The following is a 22952-nucleotide window of genomic DNA, read 5'->3' as shown; positions in this document are numbered from 1 at the left end:
TTCATTCCTGGACACTCTACTGCCCTGAACCTCAGGCGCTTCTTCGCCAGCACCTCCCAACTAGACCACCGGGCACAGATGGTGGCAGTACACAAGACACAGAAAAAGCATTCGACTGTCTCGTTGAGTTCATGTTTGGAATCCTGAAGATGGGGTTTGGCGCAGGCTTCCTCCGCTTCATAAAAATACTGAACAACCCCACGGCCAAAGAAAGAACCAACAAAACACTGTCGCCCACCTTCACACTACAAAGAGGAACCAGATAGGGATGTCCACTCTCCCCACTGATATTCGTACTGACAATAGAGGGTATGGCAGCATGTCTGCGACATAGCCACGTCTGGAGAGGTATCCATAGAATGGGATCCCCACAGTCAATCTCCCTCTACGCGGACGATACAATGCTATACATCAGGAATCCAGACACCCATCTTGCCCCCGTGTTGCGGGACATAGCTGAATTTACTAAATATTCTGGATACAAAGTCAACCAAGCCAAGTCCAAAATAATCCCATTGACCATCTCCACTACCCAGCCCGTAGCCATGGAGGGCCTACATTGGTCTCCCACCACTGCAAGATATCTGGGCATCATAATAGCACTGGACATACAAACCCTGTTTGCCAATAACTATGCCCATTATCTCACGCAATTGGAAACCTAACTCAATGCATGGACCAGGCTACCACTGTCCCTTTACGGCCGCAGAGCCCTACTGAAAATGTTGGTTGTACCAAAACTACTATACTTGTATAACGGAATCCTGATGTGGCCAGGCAGGAAGTTCGACACTACAAAAACTGCATCTCCTAAAGAACTCTGCAGTATGATTGTCAAGGCACCTAGAGAAAAAACACTTGCCGACCCAATGGAATCGACAGTCTGAGCGTGGGCACAGATCCTTGGAAGAGTAGGATGCAAAATGCCATACTGACCACACTTACCCCTTTGGCGCTATCCAGGGCTGGAGCCTTCAATGGACCGCACTATACAAACATCCTGGGACCCTGGAAAACAAGCCAAAGTTGGAGACCGCTTCCTCAAGCTGTCAGAAATCCAAAACAGGACAGGGAAAGGCCTATCCACAACTCCATTACCAACGATTAAAAGCCCCCTGCAAGAAAAAATGGCCGGCCTTTCCAGAGGCACCCCCTACCCACAAGTTCCTTGCAGAAATCCTCACTGAAGGCGGCTTCACGGGCAGCGTTTCCATGTTATACAGGATAACACAGGCCAACACACCATCCAAGAATGATACAAAAACTAAATGGGAGAAAGACCTACATATTCAGATTGAAGAGCAACAATGGACAAACTATTGCAGATACACCAAAACCATCTCCCTCTGCGCTAACTTTAGACTCATCCAATTCAAAATCCTGAATTATTTACACATCACCCCCAAACAAATCTCCAAGTACGACCCCTCCAAGCCACAGACGTGCCCTAAATGCGGCTCACTCGAGGCCACACCCTTGCATATGTATTGGGAATGTCCCCCAATTAAACCCCACTGGAACGAAGGGGCAAAGACAATGAACTATCTTTAACACAAATATTACTGCCACCCCGCTGAAATACCTACTGGGAGACATAGGGAAGGCGTCAACCAAGACCCGCAGACTGTTTGCAGTGGGAGGAGTAGTAGCCAAGCAGAACATCCTCAGAAAATGGAAAGCAAAAGTCCCCCCCCTCCCCCTCCCAACACACCAGTGCTGGATGCGAGACTTGATCAGCACACAAGAATGAAGAATCTTACGTTAGAGGGGTCCAGCCCACCTTGAGACCCAAAGACATTTCCCCCCCGCCCCCCTCAGATCATACTTATTGTCGGAGGAAGACCAGACGAGAGACAAGGACTGTAACCCCTCCCTAAAGTGACCTATCAAGCTCCACCTATCTCCCTGTCTACCCCCTCTTCTCCCTTCCTCCCCCGAACACATCCCCAATGTTGTAATATTGTTGCAATGTATTCCTATGAAATGCCTAATGATGTATTGTTTTAAGTAAGGCAAGATCTTCCCGCAATGTCAACATGCCAGTATTAAATAAAGTTTTTTTTTTTTTAAAAAGCATTCTTTAAAAAGGGCAATGTGCAACAATAAAAATACTCAAAAAATATTTTTCCAGAATCAATTCAAAGCAAGTAAATACTCTTTAGAGGTCCTTCATACTTCCTACACCCTGAGGTGACTTCACTAACTAGGACAGTAATGACATTTATATATCACTTGTACACTTTGGTAGATTCTGAGTTTGGCAGAAATGAAAAGGTAACGAAGGAAAAAAGGTTACACAGGTTCTCAGAGCATGTGAGCACTTTCAATCTGCCAATTAAGTCTAGATAAAAACCTTTCCCAGCTAGATTAGTGTAAAACCAATGCATCACCTATGAGATACGGTATTAGCCTATTTGACCTAAAACAATTGACCCAATGACCAATTTGGTCAGATTTTGCATGGGTGATTTGTCCTTCGGGGCAATTTGGTTTGATATATTGCAAAATTACCAACCCTGGGGAATGGGCGTCGCACTCCATGGTTGGTATTTTGCAATTTTGACGGTCATAACCAAACAATGAGGGACAGTAAGAATCAAAGTCAATGGAATGGAAGAGTCTGCAGGGTGTCAGGACAGCCAAAGTAAATTGGAGCAAAGTCTATGGAGCCAAGGCACTTAGATAGTAAAAGTCTTGCAAAGTTAGAGCCTTTGTGGAAAAAAAAAAAACACTGTAGGGTCACAATCTGTTACATTTGTGAAAGTTAGAGCGGAGATCAACTCTAGAAAACCAGCTACTGCAAGTCTCAACTGAGAAGAGCAAGCTACAGACAATGAGGTAAGTACCCCAAAGTCAGAACAGTACCTTTGGTTAGAAGATGGTCCAGCTGGCTCCTGTCTGGTTGCAGCGATGCAGATTCTGCGTTCCTGGGCCTCAGTCGTGGGGACAAGAGGGAGGACGTCTGGGGACTCCTGTGGCAGCAATTCGAAGGTCAGCGGCAGCTATAGGCTCTTTTCGGATCAGTGGCACTTTGCGGTTTCAGCGCTCGGTAAACAGCACCTCTGCAGATCTTGGACACCGGTTGGGTTTCCTTCATTCCTTGAGTCCTGCGCTCTGGTGAGGTGACTCGAGCTCTGGTTGTCCGGCTTCTGGAGAGTTCTGAGGCGCTTCCTGGAGCTTTTGGCCATCTTACAGACGTTTCTCGATCCCTGGCACTTGGTTCCTACAGCAACAAAGTAGTCGGGGGAATGTCTTCCAGCAAAGTTAGTCTCGTGGTTAGTTAGTGCAACTAACCCAAGGGAAGAAGTTTTCCTCTCCAGAGCTTCTCTTGTCGGTTAGAAAAAGGAGTTTCAGCACAGGAGCAGGGCTTCACAGGGGAGTTAAACGGTCCAGGAGGATGCAGCAAGCTTAGTTCACGGTTTCTTAGTCGGGTTGTTCTTTCCAGTGGTCGACTTGGTCTTCAGTCCAAGAAACCTCGCCTTTTAAGCCGGTTTCTCCCATTCCTGCACAGCTTAGCTGTCACTCAGCAGGGTGGCTGTCCTGCAAGGACAGCCAGCCAATCAGGACTGGGTGCATGCACCCTTCCCTGGTGACAAAGGATAGGGTAGTCGGGCACCTCCCTCACTTCCTGCACTCCCAGACACACTGGGGCCAGAGGCGGGTTTCAGTACTAAAGCCCGCCATAGGCAAAATGAACAAAAGGGGTTAAACCTAGTTTAGCACACAGTAAAATCCAAAAAAAGACCTCAAACGAGAAATGGCGAAATAAAAACGACTCGGGCCATTTTGTCACAATGGTCACCCATGGGTGCTATACTGCAGCTGAGGATTCAGCCTGCGGTAGAAAAGCACAATGGTAGGAAAATTAAACCACTGCCACTAGCCATTTATAGTGAGGATAACAAAACATTTTACCCGAGTAAGTAGGAAAATGGGCTACTAAGTAACCCCTCAGCACTCCACATAAGATGGGGTGTGCTGGACCTACAAAGAGAAAAAGTAAATACAATTTCGCACTATTCTTGGGAACTGTAGTTCACCCAAGTAAGAGGTATTTAAACCTACTGAGAAATCAAAAGGATTTCTGCGACACTGCACTGAAGTTGCTGTGCGTCACCATACAAAAAGTAGAAGCCTATGGAGTTTGTCAAACTCCAAAAATAAAGGCAACACAATCTAAATCGGGTCAAAAACAGAAAAAGGGCTCACTCTCTCCAGGGTTAAAATTAAAAAGTCCAGCAAAAGAGCTGGGGGTCTCCAAGGCTAAAGGGAATTAGCACAAAAATAAGAATTCACCCCAAGAGGCGCAAGCCGGTGTGCAGAGGCTGGAGACGCAAGCCGGTGTGCAGAGGCTGGAGACGCAAGCCGGTGTGCAGAAGGAAGTGGCTCGCCGGTAGAGAAGGAAAAAAACGTGGTGGGAGCAAGGCATGCTGGAGACACCAGGAACCGCAAGAGGGTCCCTAGGAGGCTGACAGCCAAGAGACGCAGCACTTTCCTTACCGGGAGCTGGAGAGAAGTCAGTGCAGGAGTGAAGCCGCAAGAGAGCCTGGAGGGACGTCAGATGGCCAAAGTGGGAAACCAGTGGCAAAGGTACGCCACGTAAGCCTGAGCAATCCTGGAAATGCTACAGTGAGCCGGTGAGTCTACCAGAGCAGAGTGGGGACCTCGGGGTGTTTCAGCAACTGGTCAAGAGACTTAGGACCGTCGGAAGGTACGAAAAGTGAAATGACACTATTGTTTTTTAATTAAAAGAGCAGAAGGGAGTAGTTTCTTACCTGTAACTCCATTTCTCCAGCATTGGTATCTTTCATGGATTCACATGCTTAGAATATTCCCCGTCGTCAGACTGGGAACCCTCGGTACACATATATAGTCGTTTCCTATAAGAAAAAACTTCCGACACTTGTGTGTCCTATCCACATCTACGTCCTCTCTGAGGCCGTCCACGCATGCCCCGTAGGACGTAGTGGTATAAAGCCCCGCCCCCGCGGGTCCCGTCAGATTTCGGCCCCTCCAAAGTAGAAAGGAGAACCTGCTTATGCATATATCTTGCACATTGCATTCCGGGGAGGCTGGTGGGCGCATGTGAATCCATGAAAGATACCAATGCTGGAGAAATGGAGTTACAGGTAAGAAACTACTCCCTTCTCCAGCATTGGATCTTTCATGGATTCACATGCTTAGAATAGATTGTATAGCAGTATCCTAAAAGAAGGAGGCGAGAATGCAATGCAACATACACCGCAAAAACACCCAAAACCTAATTATATAGGCACATAAGCAGCAACATATTTTCCGATATATATACATACACATACATATTTCTACTCAAAACATACACACTAAAGAACCAGTATAGACAAGACAAAAGCTTCACCGTTTTTGGCTTACCTCATTGAAACAGATGGCTCAGAACTGCCCTTCCCATCTGTACTTCATCCGCATGCTGCCTTTCCAGGCAGTAATGGCGTGTGAACGTGTGTGGGACTGACCATGCCGGCGCCTGGCAGATGTCTGTCAGAGGAATTCCTGCCCACAGCGCCGTGGAAGAGGCTGTCGATCTTGTGGAATGGGCTCTAGGATGCCCTTGTAGGGGTCTCCCGGCCTTGGAGTGACTAAAAGCAATCGCCGACGAGACCCATCGAGCCAGTCCTTGCTTGGAAATAGCCTTTCCTCTCGTCGACGGACCATATGCGATGAACAGCTGTCTGGTAGCTCTGAGTTCTTGTGTTCTTTGCAGATAATATTTCAACGCCCTTTTCACATCTAGAGTATGAAGAGCCTTTTCCGCCGTCGATGACGGGGGTCGCAAAGAAAGTAGGGAGGACAATGGTCGAGTGTTTGTGATAGACCGTCGGAACTTTCGGGACGAAAGTAGGATTAGTTGATAGCACCACTTTGTCCTTAAAGAATCTCATATATGGCGGGTCTATGACCAATGCCTGTAGCTCCGATACTCTTCTAGCTGATGTAATGGCAATTAAGAAAGCCAGCTTCCATGATAGGAACTGCATGGATGAAGAGGACATTGGCTCGAAAGGTGGCTTCATTAAGGCCGCCAAAACGACATTTAGACTCCATGTTGGCGGGAACCGCTTCGTGGGGGGGAAAGTTCGAAAAAGACCCCTCATGAAATGTTTCACCAGTCTGTCGCTGAATAACGGAGAGGACCGTCTCCTCCTCGTGAACCTTGAGATGGCCGCCAGGTGCACCTTTATGGATGACGAGGATAACCCACTCTCCGCCAGGTGAAGAAGATACAGTAAAACTTGTTCTGGAGTTACTTCTAAAGGCCGTATTTCATGTTGCGTTTGACACCACATACAGAACCTTCGCCACTTGCAGATGTATGACTTGTTGGTGGAAGGAGCCCTAGCCGCCTGTAGAATTCTCCGGCAATCCGACGAAACTTTCAAAGTGCCAAATTCCGAAAAGTCAGGAGCCAGGCCTTCAGGTTGAGGCTGTCCGGATTGTGATGCCATACCGTTCCCTTGTCCCTGGACAGGAGATTCGGAACCTTCTGGAAAGTTATCGGTTGTTCCAACGACAGATGCAGCAGGTCGGAAAACCAAGATTGTCTCGGCCAATACGGTGCCACTAGAATGACCCGGCATTTGTATCTGCATATCCACTATACTGTTCTCCGTATAAGGGGAAACGGAGGGAAGGCGTACAGGAACTTGTCTGTCCATGGAAATGAGAACGCTTCCCCTGGGGATCCTCTGAGGCCATCTGCTCGCGAACTGCTCGCATTTCTTGTTTTCTTTCGTTGCGAAGAGATCCACTGAAGGGTGACCCCATCTTTTGAAGATTTTCTGCAGCTGAATGGTGTCCATCTCCCACTCGTGTATCTGGGCCATGCTTCTGCTTAGGGAATCCGCTTGTACGTTCTTCACTCCTGGAAGATGGTGTGCCACTATAGATATGTTGTGTTTCAAAGCCCAATGCCATACCTTTTGAGCCTCCACAGACAGGGTCCTGGATCTCGTGCCACCTTGTTTTATCAAGTAGAACATGGCTGTCGTGTTGTCTGTCAGCACTCTTACTCTCGACCCCTTGATATGTGGGAGGAATGACTTCAAGGCCCATCTTACTGCCCTCAGCTCCAGTACATTGATATGTAGGAGTGATTCGGTCGGGGACCATCTGCCCTGGGTTTGGTAGTTGTCCATGTGTGCTCCCCAGCCTGTCGGGGATGCGTCCGTGATGATGGTTCGCTGAAATTCTGGTTATTGTAGAGGTACCCCTCTGCCCAGGTTGTGAACGCTTTTCCACCATTGGAGGGCTCGGATGATTTAGTCGACGGTTATCCTGTCTGACCACCGACCCGTGGCCTGCTTCCATCTGTCCGCTAGGAATTCCTGAAGTGGCCTCATGAATAATCGACAGTTGGCTACTAGATGGATGCAGGAAGCCATGGAACCTAGGATCGCCACATACTTTCTCACTGAGAGTGTGCAATGTAAACGTAGTTGACTCGTCAGTCGACTGATTTTTGACATTCTGTCTAGGGAAGGTTTCACTATTCCCGACTGGGTTTCGAATTGAGCTCCCAAGAACTAAGTTCTTTGATGGCCTTAGAGAAGACTTTTCGAAGTTCACTGCGAACCCCAGTCGTTGCAGAAGCTGTAAGGTGGCCTGTACGCTGTCGTTGGTCGACGCCGAGGAGGATCCCCTCACAAGCCAGTCGTCGAGGTACGGGTATACATGATGCCCTTTCTTTCTCAGCCAGGCTGCTACGGGTGCCAAACATTTTGTGAACGTTCTTGGGGAGGATTTGAGACCAAACGGAAGCACTGCGAATTGGTAGTGTGTCCGACCTACCATGAACCTCAGAAACTCTGTTTTTGACACATAGGTATGTGGAAGTACGCGTCCTGTAGATCCAGAGACGCCAAAAAATCTCCCACTTGAACGGACCTGATTACTTCCTGCAGCGGGAGCATTTTGAATTTTTGGCTCTGTAAGGTCTTGTTGAGGTCGCGCAGGTCGAGAATGGGACGCCACTTTCCGTTTGGCTTTTTTACCACAAAACACCATGAGTATACCCCTTGGCCTTTCTGCGATGCAGGAACCAATTCTAATGGCACCTTTTTGTAACAAGTGCTACTTCCTGCAGCAAAACGCTCAGATGTGGTTGGGGTAGGAATACCTGTGGACATTTTGGAGGTTTGCATTTGAATAGTAGAGAATGTCCGTACCTCACTGTGTCCAACACCCACTGATCTGTTGTGATGTCTTCCCATTCTTTGACGCAGTTTGACACTCTTCCTCCCAGAACGGTGCGCTTCCCGTCATTGCTGGTCTTTTTGTTTGTTCGTCGAAGGATAGGCCGGTCGTCTCTTGGATGACTGGAAGTTTCTGCGCCGGCTTGTGTTTTGAGAGGCGCGTCTATATCCCTGGGATGGGTATGCTGATCTGCCAAAAGATCTATCCCTGGATGCAGAGAATCTTGAATTGCCCGATGCCCCTTTAAAGGGACGAAAAGATCGAAAAAAATTTCCACTTTGAAGGGCACCCAACGAGCGTGCCGTATGCGAGTCCTCCTTCATGCCCTTCAGGGCCTCATCCACCTTTTCTCCAAAAAGAAGGTCACCTTCGAAGGGCATGTCCAATACTTTAAACTGCACCTCAGGCCTGAAGTTGGTGCACTTAAGCCAAGCCTGGCGTCTAAGAACAAACCCGTTGTTTACTTGCTTAAAGCCCGAATCCGCCAGGTCCACCGCTATGTTAATTGCATGATTCGACGCTTCTTCGCCCTCTCGTACCAGAGAAATAGCCGCTTTTCTATGTTCCTCCGGAAGGTGGTCCAGTATAGGGGCTAGTCTGTGCCACATTTCCCTGTCGTACCTGGCGACAATAGACAAAGAGTTGGCTGCCTTCACAGTTGTAGCACCCACGGATAGTACCTTCTTACCAAACACATCTTGGCGCCTTGCCTCATTATCCGGAGGGGTAGAGCACTTGTGTTGGGCCCTCGCTTTCCTTGTCGCTGCCGCCGACACCACTGAGTCAGGTGTAGGTTGGGACGAAAGACATTTCGGGGTAGAGTATGGCACTTTAAACTTCTTTTCAATGCGGCCTTTGACGGCCGGTTCAGAAAACGGGTGACATGGTTTGAACACCCTCTTTCCAGACATGATCTAAAATGGGTATTGAGAATACTGAACGCCTATTCTTACCCATATGGTCGAACAGAAAACAGTCCTTTTTCTCCTCCTGCTGGTCCAGGCCAAATTCCTTGCATGCCTTTTCCATCATTGAATGAAACGCGCCAATATCGTCTGGTGGAGACGGGTGAGTGGGGCTCTTTGGTGTTTCCAATTCAACATCCGACACCCAGGATGGAGACGGGGAGATATCCGATACTGATCCTTGGTCAGATACAGAGTCCGACAGCTCACCCTCCTCGTGGACCACTGGAATCACCGGAACTCTGGTCGTTTGGGTTGGACGATGTGACGGGCCTGGCTCGTTGACGGGTTCACTGGTGGAAGCCTTTCATCTAACGATTTCAGCAGCGAGTGCAATGAGGACAGTTTTCCAGCTCACCGATTGTGAGCTGGAAAACTGGATAAACACCTCAGAGCAGGTTGCTCCTGCTGGTGACTTGGCTCGGAGCCCAAGATCTTCCGGGCCCGCAATCCTGAAGCGGTCTTCCTTCGAGGAAATCTACACTGCCTGTTCCTGCAGTAACGTGTCCGGCAACACAAGATCAAAAACCTCTGGTCTCCAGGCCTGAACTTCGGTCGACGAGGACATCGTCGCCGTCGTCGTCAGCGGGTTGAGGACGGGGGAAACCAACTGCGTTAGCGGCAGTGAGGCCACTGACTGGTTCGTCGTCGACGGTGGGCCTGCAGGTGGCTTAGGCGGTCCCGCCTTCACAGAGCTCTCCCTGCGCTTTTCCGACTCTCTACTCGTGGCAGATCTATGAGGATCGCCCGAGGAGGATTTTGGCCTTTCCTTACCATGTTTTTTCGACGATGATGACTTTTTTGAAGATTCTTTGGAAGAGTGGCTTCGTGGAACATCCTTTTCGCCGGTCGAGTTTTCTTTGCCGGTGGTTCCGACGAGGCTGAACGGCGCGGGGCCCCCCGATGTTTTCGTCGAGGCCACGCTGCGCACGGAGCCAACCTCCGACTGAGGATATGCTCCCGCCCCGTCATTTAACCACGACACCAGCCGCCGACTCCGATCTTTCAGGGTTTTCTGGGAAAAACCTTTACATATTTCGCACTGGTCTGCCGAATGGTGAGGGTGGAGGCAATATATACAATCTAGATGGCCGTCCCCCTCGTAAACCTTTTTCAATCCGCACGTGGCGCACGGGCGGAAGAGCGGTTTGCCCGACATCCTGGTAAGACCAATAACCTTTTGAACAAAAACGAGTAATTTCAACAAAAAACCTAGAAAGTAGAGACTACGCGAGGAGATCCCACTATCTTTGGAGACGGTTGAAATCTGACGGGACCCGCGGGGGCGGGGCTTTATACCACTACATCCTACGGGGCATTGCGTGGACGGCCCCAGAGAGGACGTAGATGTGGATAGGACACACAAGTGTCGGAAGTTTTTTCCTATAGGAAACGACTATATATGTGTACCGAGGGTTCCCAGTCTGACGACAGGGAATATTCTAAGCATGTGAATCCATGAAAGATCCAATGCTGGAGAATATTGCATACATTGTGAACATTTGGAAAAGTGAAGGATTATTTGTCAAGTAGATATACCAAGCAAACAAGCAAGAAGGGTATATGCTACTTAAAAATAAAGAGTAAAGTGCAAACCTACAAGTAGTATCAAGCAGAAGCAGTGCGTGTTAAAACAAAGAAGGAACTGGTGTTCCAGGAGAAATTACAAGATTGAACTGTGTTCATTTAACAGTATTGTTGTGGGCCAAGAAAGGCATAAAGAACAATTAATCCCAGAGACATTTGTGAGATCAGTGAAGAATCCAGGGGAAGGGAATCGCCCTCTGGAATTAAGGTATTTTCCATTTTGGAGAAAAGTTACATTGGAGCCATTGTACTTTCATTTAAGAACACTTTTTGCGAATACCAGGTTACAGACATTTCCCTTGCCACTTAGTTATTTTGTTTTAGTGTGAGGGTCAGGATAGAAGGTTTTGGACACAAGGACGGCTTTTCTGATTTACGACATCCTGACAGACGGATCCTTAGTTTTTGTTTTTAGGGGAATTCCATTTTGGAATTGGGTCAGAGTCATCTTCCCAACACATTTGGTTGAAGAAAAGTCTACAACATACGACCACTTGGTGTCCAGCTTTCATATTTGACACCTCACATACCCCAACAGAGACAAAAGGTTACTTGAGCTACCAATGCAGTAAAGTGGTTTGCACCCATGGTGACACCAAAACTAAGCTACAACTGCCACCAACCTGCTCCTTAAAACCAATGTAGGATGATGAATAACCCCAGAGCAAAAATTAAGTGCATGAGAGGCACTCCAGAGATTGGGTGCCTTGGGGGGGGGAGGAGGCAATACCACATAGGGTGGCAGGGGGTTAGGGGGAACTTCAGTAGATCTTACTTAATACCAAAATGAAAGTGATCCAGACAAAATGATAGGTGAAAAAAGCCAAACATTGAGGGGCCCTAAAAAGTGGCACAAAAATAGGAATTGTGCCTTAACTGTTTGGAATGCAGTGCACACAGTGTCTGAAGGCATGGGAAAGACGGAAACTAATGTTGCATGCATCACTCAATTTCCAACCACCCAACTCCAATCTGAAGTCTAGTAAAGTAGGCAGAGTGCTTACCTTTAGCTCTGCAACAAAGGTGTTCGCTCTCACAATATCCAATGTGGTAACACCAAAGATGCGGTTGGGATTGTAGACACCATGCTTCTTAAAAACTTCTGAGGTGATTGGAATTGTTGAGTTCACCTAGGGCAAATTGGAAGCATGAACATTGTTCTAATCAGTACGGACTTGTTCAAAATTTTGCACAAAGGTTTACAGGACCAACGCATACATCCATACCCATCCAAATATAATACATGCAAGAATGCATTAACTGTAGAAAAAATAAAGTGTAAATGAATGTTATTACAGTGCAGTTGTGGTAGCACTAATCAGTTGGGGATATTGCAATGCCTGCTGCTAGAGTCAGCACAAAGCAGAAATCCTGCTGCTAGACAAAGTGGGACCAGATTTCCATTTTCCTCCTCTAAAAGAATGGACATTTGTTAGCCATTAACGGATGAAGAGGTGCTGACATGGTAGTAGTTTTCATCACACCTCTGGAGCTTAAACCAACTGGCACATTTAACAGCTGTTGGGACAGTTCTAAAGTTCAACTAAGGGCTTCATAAAACTATACCCGAGGCAATACAGAACTCCTTATAAGGCTATACCACCTGAAAATATTTAGTAGCGTTGACAGAGCAGCCAGGCTCATTTTAGGAGGGAGAGAAGGCTGTAGATGGGTACAAAGAAATTGTAGAATACATATGGTCAAAAGCAACAGATACATCAACTATTGTAAAACTAATGGGAATGTAGGCAAAGATCAATCTTTATGTACCATTTCATGAGTCAAACAATTATAAAAACCAACACAAAACTATAGTATGCAAACCAAAGAAAACCATATTTAGAGCAGCAATATGCAGTTCAAGGTGAGCAAAATCTAAATCTACACATTCGGAATGGCAATCAGCTATTCATGGGGAGTAAAACGAAATTACTTCGAATACAGTAAGTAATTCAAGGGCAGCCGACCCCATTGGTCATAACCTAGTGTTATTCAGTTTCAGGAACCACCTAGTTAGACCAACAATGCTACAAGTATACACCTTGCAACATATGTAACTTTCTTTTATAAGAAATGGATACAGTTACAACACCACTATTACTTTTCAGAACACAGTTCAGAAATCTTAAAACAACTTACACTTTTCAGAGGAGCAGTCAGCTACTCCTGGACAAGAACTTAGCAAGACTGTTTTATAAGTGCACTAAGGAATTCAAGGTAAGCATAAACCAATGTTATAATTTTAAGGATGGCAGCAGCTATTCAAGGTAAGAAACCCTTTTGGTATAATATTTCTAATACAGGAATGAACCGTTTACCAATGATACTTTTCAGAAGTGCAGGATACAATTATTCCAAGTTAAGTAAGAACTCTAGCAGATTTAAGAAAAGGAAAATCAGCAGTTCAAGGTAAGTAAAGACCCATGTACTTTTGAGAGGGGCAGTATGAAACTCTAGGATAAGAACTATTGTACTATTTTAGAAGTGCACTAAGCAGATCAGGGAAAGCAAAACCCAATGTTACATTTAGAATTTAGAGGAGCAGCAGCTATTCAAGGTGAGAAAACCCTAGTGGTAAGCTTTTGAACTCAGTTTCAGAAATGATTAAAAAAAGTACCAACTCAATTACTTTCTAGAAGAGCGAGACACTATTTCAGAGTAAGTAAAATAACACTTTTCAGAGGGGCAACAAGCAAGCAATAAGCATAAGCGCATAAGCTCCACCACGGAATGTGGGCGTTAGGGAGAATTCTCATAAATGTGCCAATTCCCTTCACCTTAGAGACCCTCTGCAACTTTGCTGGATTTTTGAGGACTTGATTTTCTTACCTGGGAAGAGCGTGAGCCTTTTTCCCCACTCTTTCGTGTTTTACTCTTGTGTTCTTCAATTATGGAGTTTTAGACAACTCCATAGGCATCTTTTTCATATGTGTCACACAGCACCTTGAGAACGTAAAGTGAAATTGACTTAACTAGTCTTTCCAAATTCCTAGACCCAGCACACACCATCTTACAATGGAGTGCTGGAGGAGTTACATAGTATCCCGTGTCTAAATACTCATGTAGCAGTCAAATGCTACCCTTTCCTATTGAAAAGGCTGGTGGCAGTGGTTTTACAACAATGATTTTTCACGACCGCGAACACCAGTAGCTAAAAAGCACAGGAGCTATGTTTTTCAAGATAGCGCCTTAAGCCCTTTGGTTTAAAGTGGTCCTGGTCTTTTGCCATTTCTTTTTGGAAAGGTCTTTCTAGTAATTGTCTCTGCGCGCCAAACAAGGTTTGGTCCCTTTGTTTATGTGTCTTTGGCGGGCTTCAGGACTGAAGGCCGCCTCTGGCGTCTGAGTGTCTGGGGTGGGCAGGAAGTGAGGGAGGTGCCCGAAACTCTGTGCTTAGTCTCCTAGGAGACCCAAATGCACTCTGGCGTGCTTGGCTGGCTGACTGTCCGGCAAGGACAGCCATCCTGCTTGGCGAGTGACAGCTAGACTGGAATGAAGGGGAGAAAACTGTTCAAAAGGCGAGTCTCCAGGACTGGAAAGCAGAGTCAACCACTGGAATGAAAGAAGCAAAGAATAGCTGGAAGAGGACGGCTGCTGCATCTCCTGGACCATTGGTTTTCCCAGTGAAGACCTGCTGCACGAATAGCCAAGTTCATCTCGACAGAGAAGCCCCTTCAAGGATGACTTCCTTTGGGAAGGTCGGACCAATCAACTCGTAAGCCACCTGGATACCATTCTCAAGGCTGGTTAGGATTAACCAGGACACCAGCTTATGCGCTTTAATCTATAGCTCCTGGAACTGAAGTGACTCCATCTTGTTTGCTTTTTCGACGATCCCGTGCAGGAGTCCCCCGACGTCCTCCATCTTATCCCCACAACTGAGGCTCAGGACCAGTGAGATCTGCAGGACCTGCCAGGTACCAATGTCTTCAGCTGCATTTTGTTCTTCATACTAAGGTACCCTGCCAACCCGATTGTGAGAGCGCCACTCTCGCGGTGAAAGTTTGTGAAACTTTCCACAATTTGCAGGCCTAATCTGCTTGTGACACGACATACGATTCTTTTTCACCTAAACTACTAAGAACTCGAAAAGACTTCGCCGTTTGATACCAGAACTGCTCCTTCCTATCCAGAACACTAGCCCATTGACTTTGGTCTGGCCTATTGACTTGAATTGAACTCTTCTGGTAACAAACTATTTGCACTGTCTAAAAGGTATACATGATCTATTTTACTTACCTTGTACCTTTTGCGCCTAAGTAACTTAACTGCCATTTGGCTCCTACTTCAGGGGAGCTCAGACTGTCTCAAAACCTTAGAATTTTGTATTGAAGTGCATTGGTTTATAATATTGAGTTGCCTCTTCTAGTGAAATGTTTTCTAAATGATTGTGTAATAAATTAATAAGTGTTTTTACAAAGAAACCTTGAGTATAAGTGTTTACTTGAACCACTGATTGAAAGTCCTCTGTGTAACTACTTGTACTGCGCACATTCACTCGAGATACGCCTGGCTGCTCAGCTAGCTACCAATAAATAAGTGTGGTACAGACATATACAAAGGGTTGGTTTGGCTAACACCTGTAGTCCTAATTATAACCTTATTAAGAACACAATCAGTAGCCAAGGTGAGTCAAACCTACCTACACTACAGCTACTCTTGGGCAGGTTTTGGGGAGTAAAATCAGGTTAGGTATTTGTTGGGTAAGAATTAGTGCAGTCCAACTGGTGTGGGACTACACAATACCTCCTTGGTGTTAGACCCACCTTTAGGGACTGTACTACACAAGTTGGTAGTGTGACTGAGCAGCCAGACTCATCTTTAGAGGGATGTGAGCTGTAGAGCTGTGCAATCAAGCCAGTAAATACAGGTATGCAAGTAAACAGTTATATTAAGTTATTTAAACACAAACCCATTTAAAGAATTCTTTAAAAAGCAGTAACATTAATTCCAAGTTAAGATTCAATTCAAACAGTTAAAGCGGGCGAGTAATTCATTCATATGTTACACATGTTCCACCACCCGGAGGTGATGTCATTTGAGGTCAGTATAACATTTATATAGTATCACCTTTGCAATATTGAGTTTCTCAGGAAGGAAAGTTTAGGGTTCGATCAGAACAGACTGATAAGAGTTTGATTCTCTTAAAGAGATAGAGGCAGTCAATTTTCCCAGTATTAAAGTGTTCAACATTTAAGACCTGTAAGGGAACAAACACTGCCAAAGCCAATAGGTTCAGAAGGAGGCCTTTAGGGAGCAAGTACAGCCAAAGTCAATGGACAAAGTCAAAGTTCTGATGCTCTTCTTCTTAGAAAAATTCTCTAAATAGTCAGTGTTCCAAAGAGAAATCACAGTAACTCAAGAGGAGTCACCTTTAGAAAGCTCAAGCTGTAAGGCCGATTGCAGGCAAGTTTGAGGTCAACTTGGTGTTGGGTTAAAAAGGCACTTCCAAAAAAGGTGGAAAGCAACCCAAATGGAATAAAGATAAAATACCCCAAACCCCACACTACCTTGAAAATAAAAGTGTTCCAGCTGGTTGCCTTCACGATGCAATGTAGTAGACCCTTGTTGCTGGTACTTGGTCGTGGTGATGAACGGGGGGGGGACGTCTGGCGGGCTCCTGGGGCAGCACTCGAGAGACTCTGAAGCAATGGATTTCCTTCAATCCAGCCGCTCTTTGTGCCTTTTATCTCAGGGCCAATTAATAACGAAGATCTGGCTGGATTTGTGTTAGGAAGAATTCTCAATGTGCCAATTCCTCCCGCCTTGGAGCCCTCCAGCTCTTTTGCTAAACTTTGGGACTTTGAACTTTTTATTTTTGTGCGTTTTACTCGTGTATTCTTTGGTTATGGAGTTTTAGACAACTCCATAGGCATCTTTTTATGTATGTAACACAGCACCCTCAGCGCAGTGGCAAAGGGAAACCTTTTCAGGCTTTCCCAAGGTTTAATTACCTTCTCTGGGATAAACTACTGTTTCCCAGAGTAAGTAAAGTGAAATTGACTTTACTAGTCTTTAAATTCCTAGACCCAGCACACCCCATCTTACAATAGAGTGCTGGAGGGGTTATTTAGTATCCCCTGTGTCTAGATACTCATGTAGCAGTCCAAAGCTACCCTTTCCTATCGGAATGGCTTGTGGCAGTGGTTTTACAACAAACTGATTGTTCCCGACCGCGAACACCGGTAGCGTTAAATCGCGGGAGCCATGTTTTTCAAGTTGCCATCTGAGCCCCTGCTGTAAAAACAGGTCCTGGTCTTTTTTCACCGTTTGAGGAAAGGTCCTTCTAGAGTTGCTCTGCACACCAAACCAGGTATGGTCCCTTTGTTTCATCGCCTTTGGCGGGCTTCAGGTCTGAAGACCACTTCTGGCGCCAGAGTGTCTAGGGTGGGCAGGAAGTGAGGGAGGTGCCCAAAACTCCCTATGCTTAGTCTCCAGGAGACCCAAATGCACTGGTGTGATTGGCTGGCTGACTGTCCGGCAGGGACAGCCACCCTGCTGGGTGAGTGACAGCTAGGCTGGAATGAATGGGAGGAAACTGACTTCCAAGCCAAGAGTCTCCCCTTTTATCCAGAGTCTACCACTGGAACGTAAGAACCGAAGACTAGCTTGAAGAGGACGGCTGCTGCAACTCCTGGACCATTGGTTTGCATGGTGAAGCCCTGCTGCAGGTCCGAATCGCTAAATTCACCTCGACAGAGAAGCCCTGCAAGGACGACTTCCCCCCCCTTTGAGTTGGTGGGACCAATCAACTCGACCTGTAAGCCACCTGGATACCATTCTCAGAGCTGGTTGTATTTTCCTCAGAGTGCTGCAGGAAACCGAATAACCAGGGAGAGGGAACTCAGTTTGCGTGCTTTATTACAGCTACCAGAAATGAAGATTTGACAAGTATCAGCTTTTTCGACAAGTCCCTGTGCAGTGCAGGAGTCCCTCGACGTCCTCCCTCTTATCCCCATGACTGAGGCTCAGGAACAGCGAGATCTGCAGGAACTGCCAGGAACAGAAGTCTTCAGCTGCATCTTTTTCTTCATCTGAAAGGTACGAAGATAAAGGCCATCCTTCCCTCCTCTTACTCCTGGATCCCTCAGCGGCCTTCGATTTGGTCGACCATAACATCCTAACCTCACACCCAACCACCTCCTCACCCAACGCAGCTAAATGGAGCCAATCCTTTCCCGTGCGAAAGATCCATGAGAGTTTTCTCAGACAATGCCTCAGAAGACCATCACCTATCACATGCAGAGTTCCCCAAGGCTCCTGCGTCTCCACCACCCTCTAACAACTTTACTAAGATGTTATTCGACCTCCTGGATGACATTAAAGTCCTATACACTAACTATGCGGATACGCAGATCCTCATCACACTCTCTGGCTCATATAGTGACTCAAATCACCTCAATGAAATTTATAGCAAGATTCAAGACTGGATGGCAAGGCATGGGCTTTCTCTAAACAATGACAAAACCGAGCTACTACTCATTGGCTCCAGACAACATCTCAACAAATTGAACCCAAAATACAACTGTCAATATTGACAGAAACCTCATCAAGGTCACCAAAAATGTCAAAACACTAGGTGTCTACCTTGATTTCACCCTGACACTGTTGAGACAGGTTAATGCCGCTGTATCCGCCTCGGCCTACACAACTAAACTAATAACTGCCTGTAGACCCTTCCTATCTACTCAAAGCTGTATCATGTTGCAAGAGCACTGATACTATCCAAACTTGTGGACTAGCAAGCACAACATACACAAACTCCAGATTACACAAAACAATAGTTTTAGAGCAGCCCTCAACATCCCACGCAATGACCACATATCCCAGGCAAGACAGACCGCCAACTGGCTCCCAATTAAAGACAGTCACCTTCAGAACCCACATGATCACTCACAAATGCCTCACCAACGCCGCTCCAAAATACTTTGTCGACAAATTCTGCACCAGGACATCCTCTAGATCCACCAGAGCCAATTACACACATTGCCTCATCATCCCCAAATACAAACTCCAAAATAATCAGGCGTTAACAGTTCCCCAGTCCTAGCGGCTAAAACTTGGAACACTACGCCCCCGGTGCTAAGAAATGAACAATCTTTCCTCGCCTTCAGTTTCAAAGTCAAAACATGGCTCTTCTCCACTATACCTCCCACATAATCAACACCCACTATTCAGCAAGCTCCGGGACAGAAACTGCTTCACTGCCCATCTCAGCCCTTTTATATCTGTAAATATCTGTACTTTCGTGTATATTATTTCTTATCCTTTTACTGTCCACACTGTTTTATTATAATTGTTTCATATCTTGATATTCGCATGTATGGAATTTTTCCACACTAAACATGCCTGTAAATTCTTGTACCAGGGTTCAGCACGCTATATAAGCAAATAAAACAAACAAACCAAACAAACTGTGAAACGAGACCAAGTACTTACCTCTCACTGTGAAAGTGCTTGAAACTTCTCGCAACTAGCAGGCCTAATCATTTTGTGACCCAACGTATATTTTTTCTGCTTACAAACTACTTCTAAGAACTTCTACAGAGACTTTACCGTTTACTTGCCAGAACCGTTTTTTACCTGTCCAAGACTTTAGCCCATTGACTTTGGCCTAGCCTATTGAATTCACTCTTCTGGTGACCTCAAATTATCTGCACGGTCTAAGAAATTGTAATTCTTTTATCTTCTGAATCTATTCCTTTTTGCTCTGAGTGCCATTTTGCTCCTCCTTCAAAGTAGTTTGAATGCCTCAAACTTAACAAGTATAGTATTGAAGTGTATTGATGTATGATATTTAACTGCCTCCTTCTAGTGAATGTTTTATAACTGACTGTTGAATAAATTGTTTAACCAAGAAACCTGGATTGTAAGTTGATTTGAATACTTGCGATTGCAGACCTCTGTGTAACATCCTTACAGCTCACATTCCCCCTTGAGATAAGCCTGGCTGCTCAGCTCCGCTACCAAAAACTGTGTAGTACAGACTTATACCAAAGGTTGGTTTTGCTTAAACCTGTAGTCCTAGTTATGTGTAGTGGTCCCAAAGGCTACTGCATACAAACTCTGCCTAACTATTCAGACTAAGGGAGAATGCACTTGCAAGTGGTCGAGGTACCCCGGGCATTGGGATTCTGCAGCCTTGGAAAGTCTCAGCAAGTCTGGGGTTGCTCCAAAAGAGAGTTTGTCTCGAGGCTAGTTGGTCCCACCAGCCTAAGGGAGAAACCTGCTTAAAAGGCGAGGGTTTTGGGACTAGAGTCAGTCGACCACCAGGAGAAACCAAATGAAACCGTGAACGGAGCTTGCTAGATCCTCCTGGACCTTTGAATTGCCCGGTGAAGCCCTGCTGCAGGGCTGAAACTTTCAATTCGACAGAGAAGCTCCGGCAGTGACAACTTCTTCCCTTGGATTGGTGGGATCAGCTAACCCAGAGACGAGCTCCACTGGATCATCCACAGGATGGGAGGGTCAATGAGGAATACGTGGGAGGAACATTCAGTCGAAAGAACGTTACAGTTTGTAAGTAACTTGTTCTTCAAATGGATTGTGTCCTCCCACGTATTCCTCATTTTACGATAGACTCCCATAGCAGTGGCGATTTGGGAGGTGGGAGTACCAATTACAGTTTATGGACAGAATGTAGGACTGCCCTGGCAAATAACCCCTCATTGGAGGAGGCAGTATCCAAGCAGTAATGCTTGATGAAAGTATGCATTGTTTTCCAAGTTGCAGCTGAACAAATATCTGCTGCAGGGACTACCCTTTTAGAGCTGCAGAAGTAGCCATTCCCCTTGTAGAATGGGCTTGAAGCCCATCTGATGGGTCTTTTCCCGCCAATCTGTAGCATTCAATTATGGCCAAAATGATCCAGCGGGATATGGTCTGTTTTGTTACTGATAAGCCCAGTTTATGACCAGTATAACCCACAAACAGTTGGTCATCTTGTTGTAATTAGGACATCCTTGAGATGTAAAAACTATCCCTCTTGGGATCTAGTCTATGCAGTCTCTCCTCTTCCTTGCCCAAATGAGGAGGATGATAAAATGTTGGTAATTTTTTGTGACAAATGGAAGTCCGAAACTACCTTTGGTAAAAAGGAAGTTTTAACTATATATATATATATATATATAAGTATATGGTGGTTTGTATGAGAGAGCCTGAAGTTCACTAACCCTGCGGGCTGATAGGGCCACAAGAAGGACAGTTTTTAATGTTAGAAGCCTCAATGGACAGGAGTGCAGAGGCTCAAAAGGTATGCAAGTCAAAAATGTTAGTACTAAATTTAAATCCCAAGTCGGGACATGAAAAGGTACTGGAGGGTATACGTTACTAAGCCCTTTTAAGAATTGAATGATTAATAGTATTTTGAAATATGAAACCTCTTCCGAGGTGCGCTTGAAAATGGACAGCGCAGCAAGGTATCCTTTTATTGTTCCTATCTGGAGCCCCAGATTGGCTAGATGTAATAGAAAAGAGCACTACTGGAGTGCCACATTGAAAAGGTGCACATCCTTATCTCTGCACCAGTTACTAAACCTGTTCCAGCGACATCGGTACTAAGATTTTGTTGCTGGCCTTCTGGCCGAAAGCAAGACTTCCATTATGTCATTCGGAAGATCCCAATCCTTGTAGCTCAACCTCTCAGAAACCATGCGTGAAGGTTGAGTGTCTGGACCTCTGGATGGAGAACCCGACCTTCCTCCTGCGAGAGAAGATCCTCCCTTTGTGGAAGACGTATTGGAGGGCAGATGGACATGTCTAGAAGGTCCGGGTACCACGTCCTCCTGGCTCAATCTGGGGCAATTAGAATCATGGTTTTCCTGAACTTTCTCAACCTCCTGATTACTTGAGGAATCAGGGAAACTGGGGGAAACGCATACAGTAGTGGAAAATTCCACTCCACTACGAATGTGTCTCCCAGAGCTCCTCTTAGAGGAAATTCCCTTGAGCAGTACTGCTCACACTTCCGATTGATTACGGTGGCAAACAGATCCACTTGAGGGGTTCTCCAAAGGGCGAAGATCTCTTGAAGGACTTCCTGAGCTGCCTGCTCAGAGCATGTGCAGCCGTGTTCTGCTGTCCGGCTAGGTGAACTGCCGATCGAGATTCCTTCTCGTATTGCCCAGAACCAGAGCTGCATTGCCTCTCTGCACAGTGGTAGCGGCCCTACTCTTCTCTTGTTGAGGTCGTACATGGCCACTGTGTTGTCCGTCATTATCAGGACATTCTTTCCCTGTACAGAGGGCAGAAAGGCCTTCAGCGCTAGTCTGATTGCCCTCAGCTCCAAAAGGTTGATGTGTAGTTTGGACTCCGATGGAGACCAACGACCGCTGATTGTCAGTTTGTTGGTGTGTGCTCCCCACCCCATGAATGAGGCGTCCGTTACTACTGTCATCTCCGGCCATGGTTGCCAAAAAGATTCTCCCTTGAGAATGTTGTTGCAAGCCCACCATAGAAGATCCTGAGCAACTGCACTCGGGACTTGCAGAAGATCCGACATATTCCCTGAGAACTGGGACCACTGAGTTCTGAGTGCCCATTGAAGGGATCTCATTCTCAATCTGGCCTCTGGTACTAGAAAAATGCAGGATGCCATGAGGATGAACAATCTGAGAAAATCGAAGGTCGGTAGACGTTGGGCATTCTGGAACTTGGTTACCATCTGCAGAATGGGGAGAGCTCTCACCTCGGGGGGGAAAGGCTTTTCCCGAGGAAGTATCCAAGACTGCTCCGATACACTGGAGCTTTTGGGATGGTATCATATGGGACTTCTTGAAATTGAGGGAGAAGCCCAATATGTGGAGGAAGTGGCAGGTGATCGAAAGATGTTCCTGAGCTTTTTTCGGAGAACTTGCTCTGATCAACCAATCGTCCAGGTAGGGGTAGATGTGAATACCCCCTCTCCTGAGACTCGCTGCCACAACCGCCAACAGTTGGTGAAAACCCTTGGGGCGGAGGTTAACCCGAATGGCAGAACTCGAAACTGATAATGAGAGTTGCCAATCGCGAACCTCGGGTACTCTGTGCTTTGGATGGATTAGCACATGAAAGTAAGCATCCTGAAGGTCTAATGATACCAACCAGTCTTGGAGTTGGAGAGCCTAAAGAATCTGAGAAAGGGTCACCATCTTGAACTTGTCCTTCCAGTTCCTCAAGTCCAAGATGGGTCTCAAT

At 46.2% G+C, this 22952-nt stretch overlaps 1 protein-coding gene across 1 annotated transcript in view; it reads right to left on the bottom strand.

Moving 5' to 3' along the window:
• MDH2 (malate dehydrogenase 2) overlaps positions 1-22952 on the bottom strand; it is a 189865-nt gene that overhangs the window by 88307 nt on the left and 78606 nt on the right. The window contains exon 5 of the mRNA XM_069614943.1: positions 11786-11911. Within this exon, the coding sequence (XP_069471044.1) occupies positions 11786-11911 (126 nt within the window). The remainder of the gene's footprint in view (positions 1-11785; positions 11912-22952) is intronic.

This window comes from Ambystoma mexicanum, chromosome 9 (assembly GCF_040938575.1).
Source record: "Ambystoma mexicanum isolate Mex_15411 chromosome 9, UKY_AmexF1_1, whole genome shotgun sequence".
NCBI lineage: Eukaryota > Metazoa > Chordata > Amphibia > Caudata > Ambystomatidae > Ambystoma > Ambystoma mexicanum.
The sequence above is the reverse complement of the archived record's forward strand: the minus strand, read 5'-3'. Positions and strand labels throughout refer to the sequence as shown.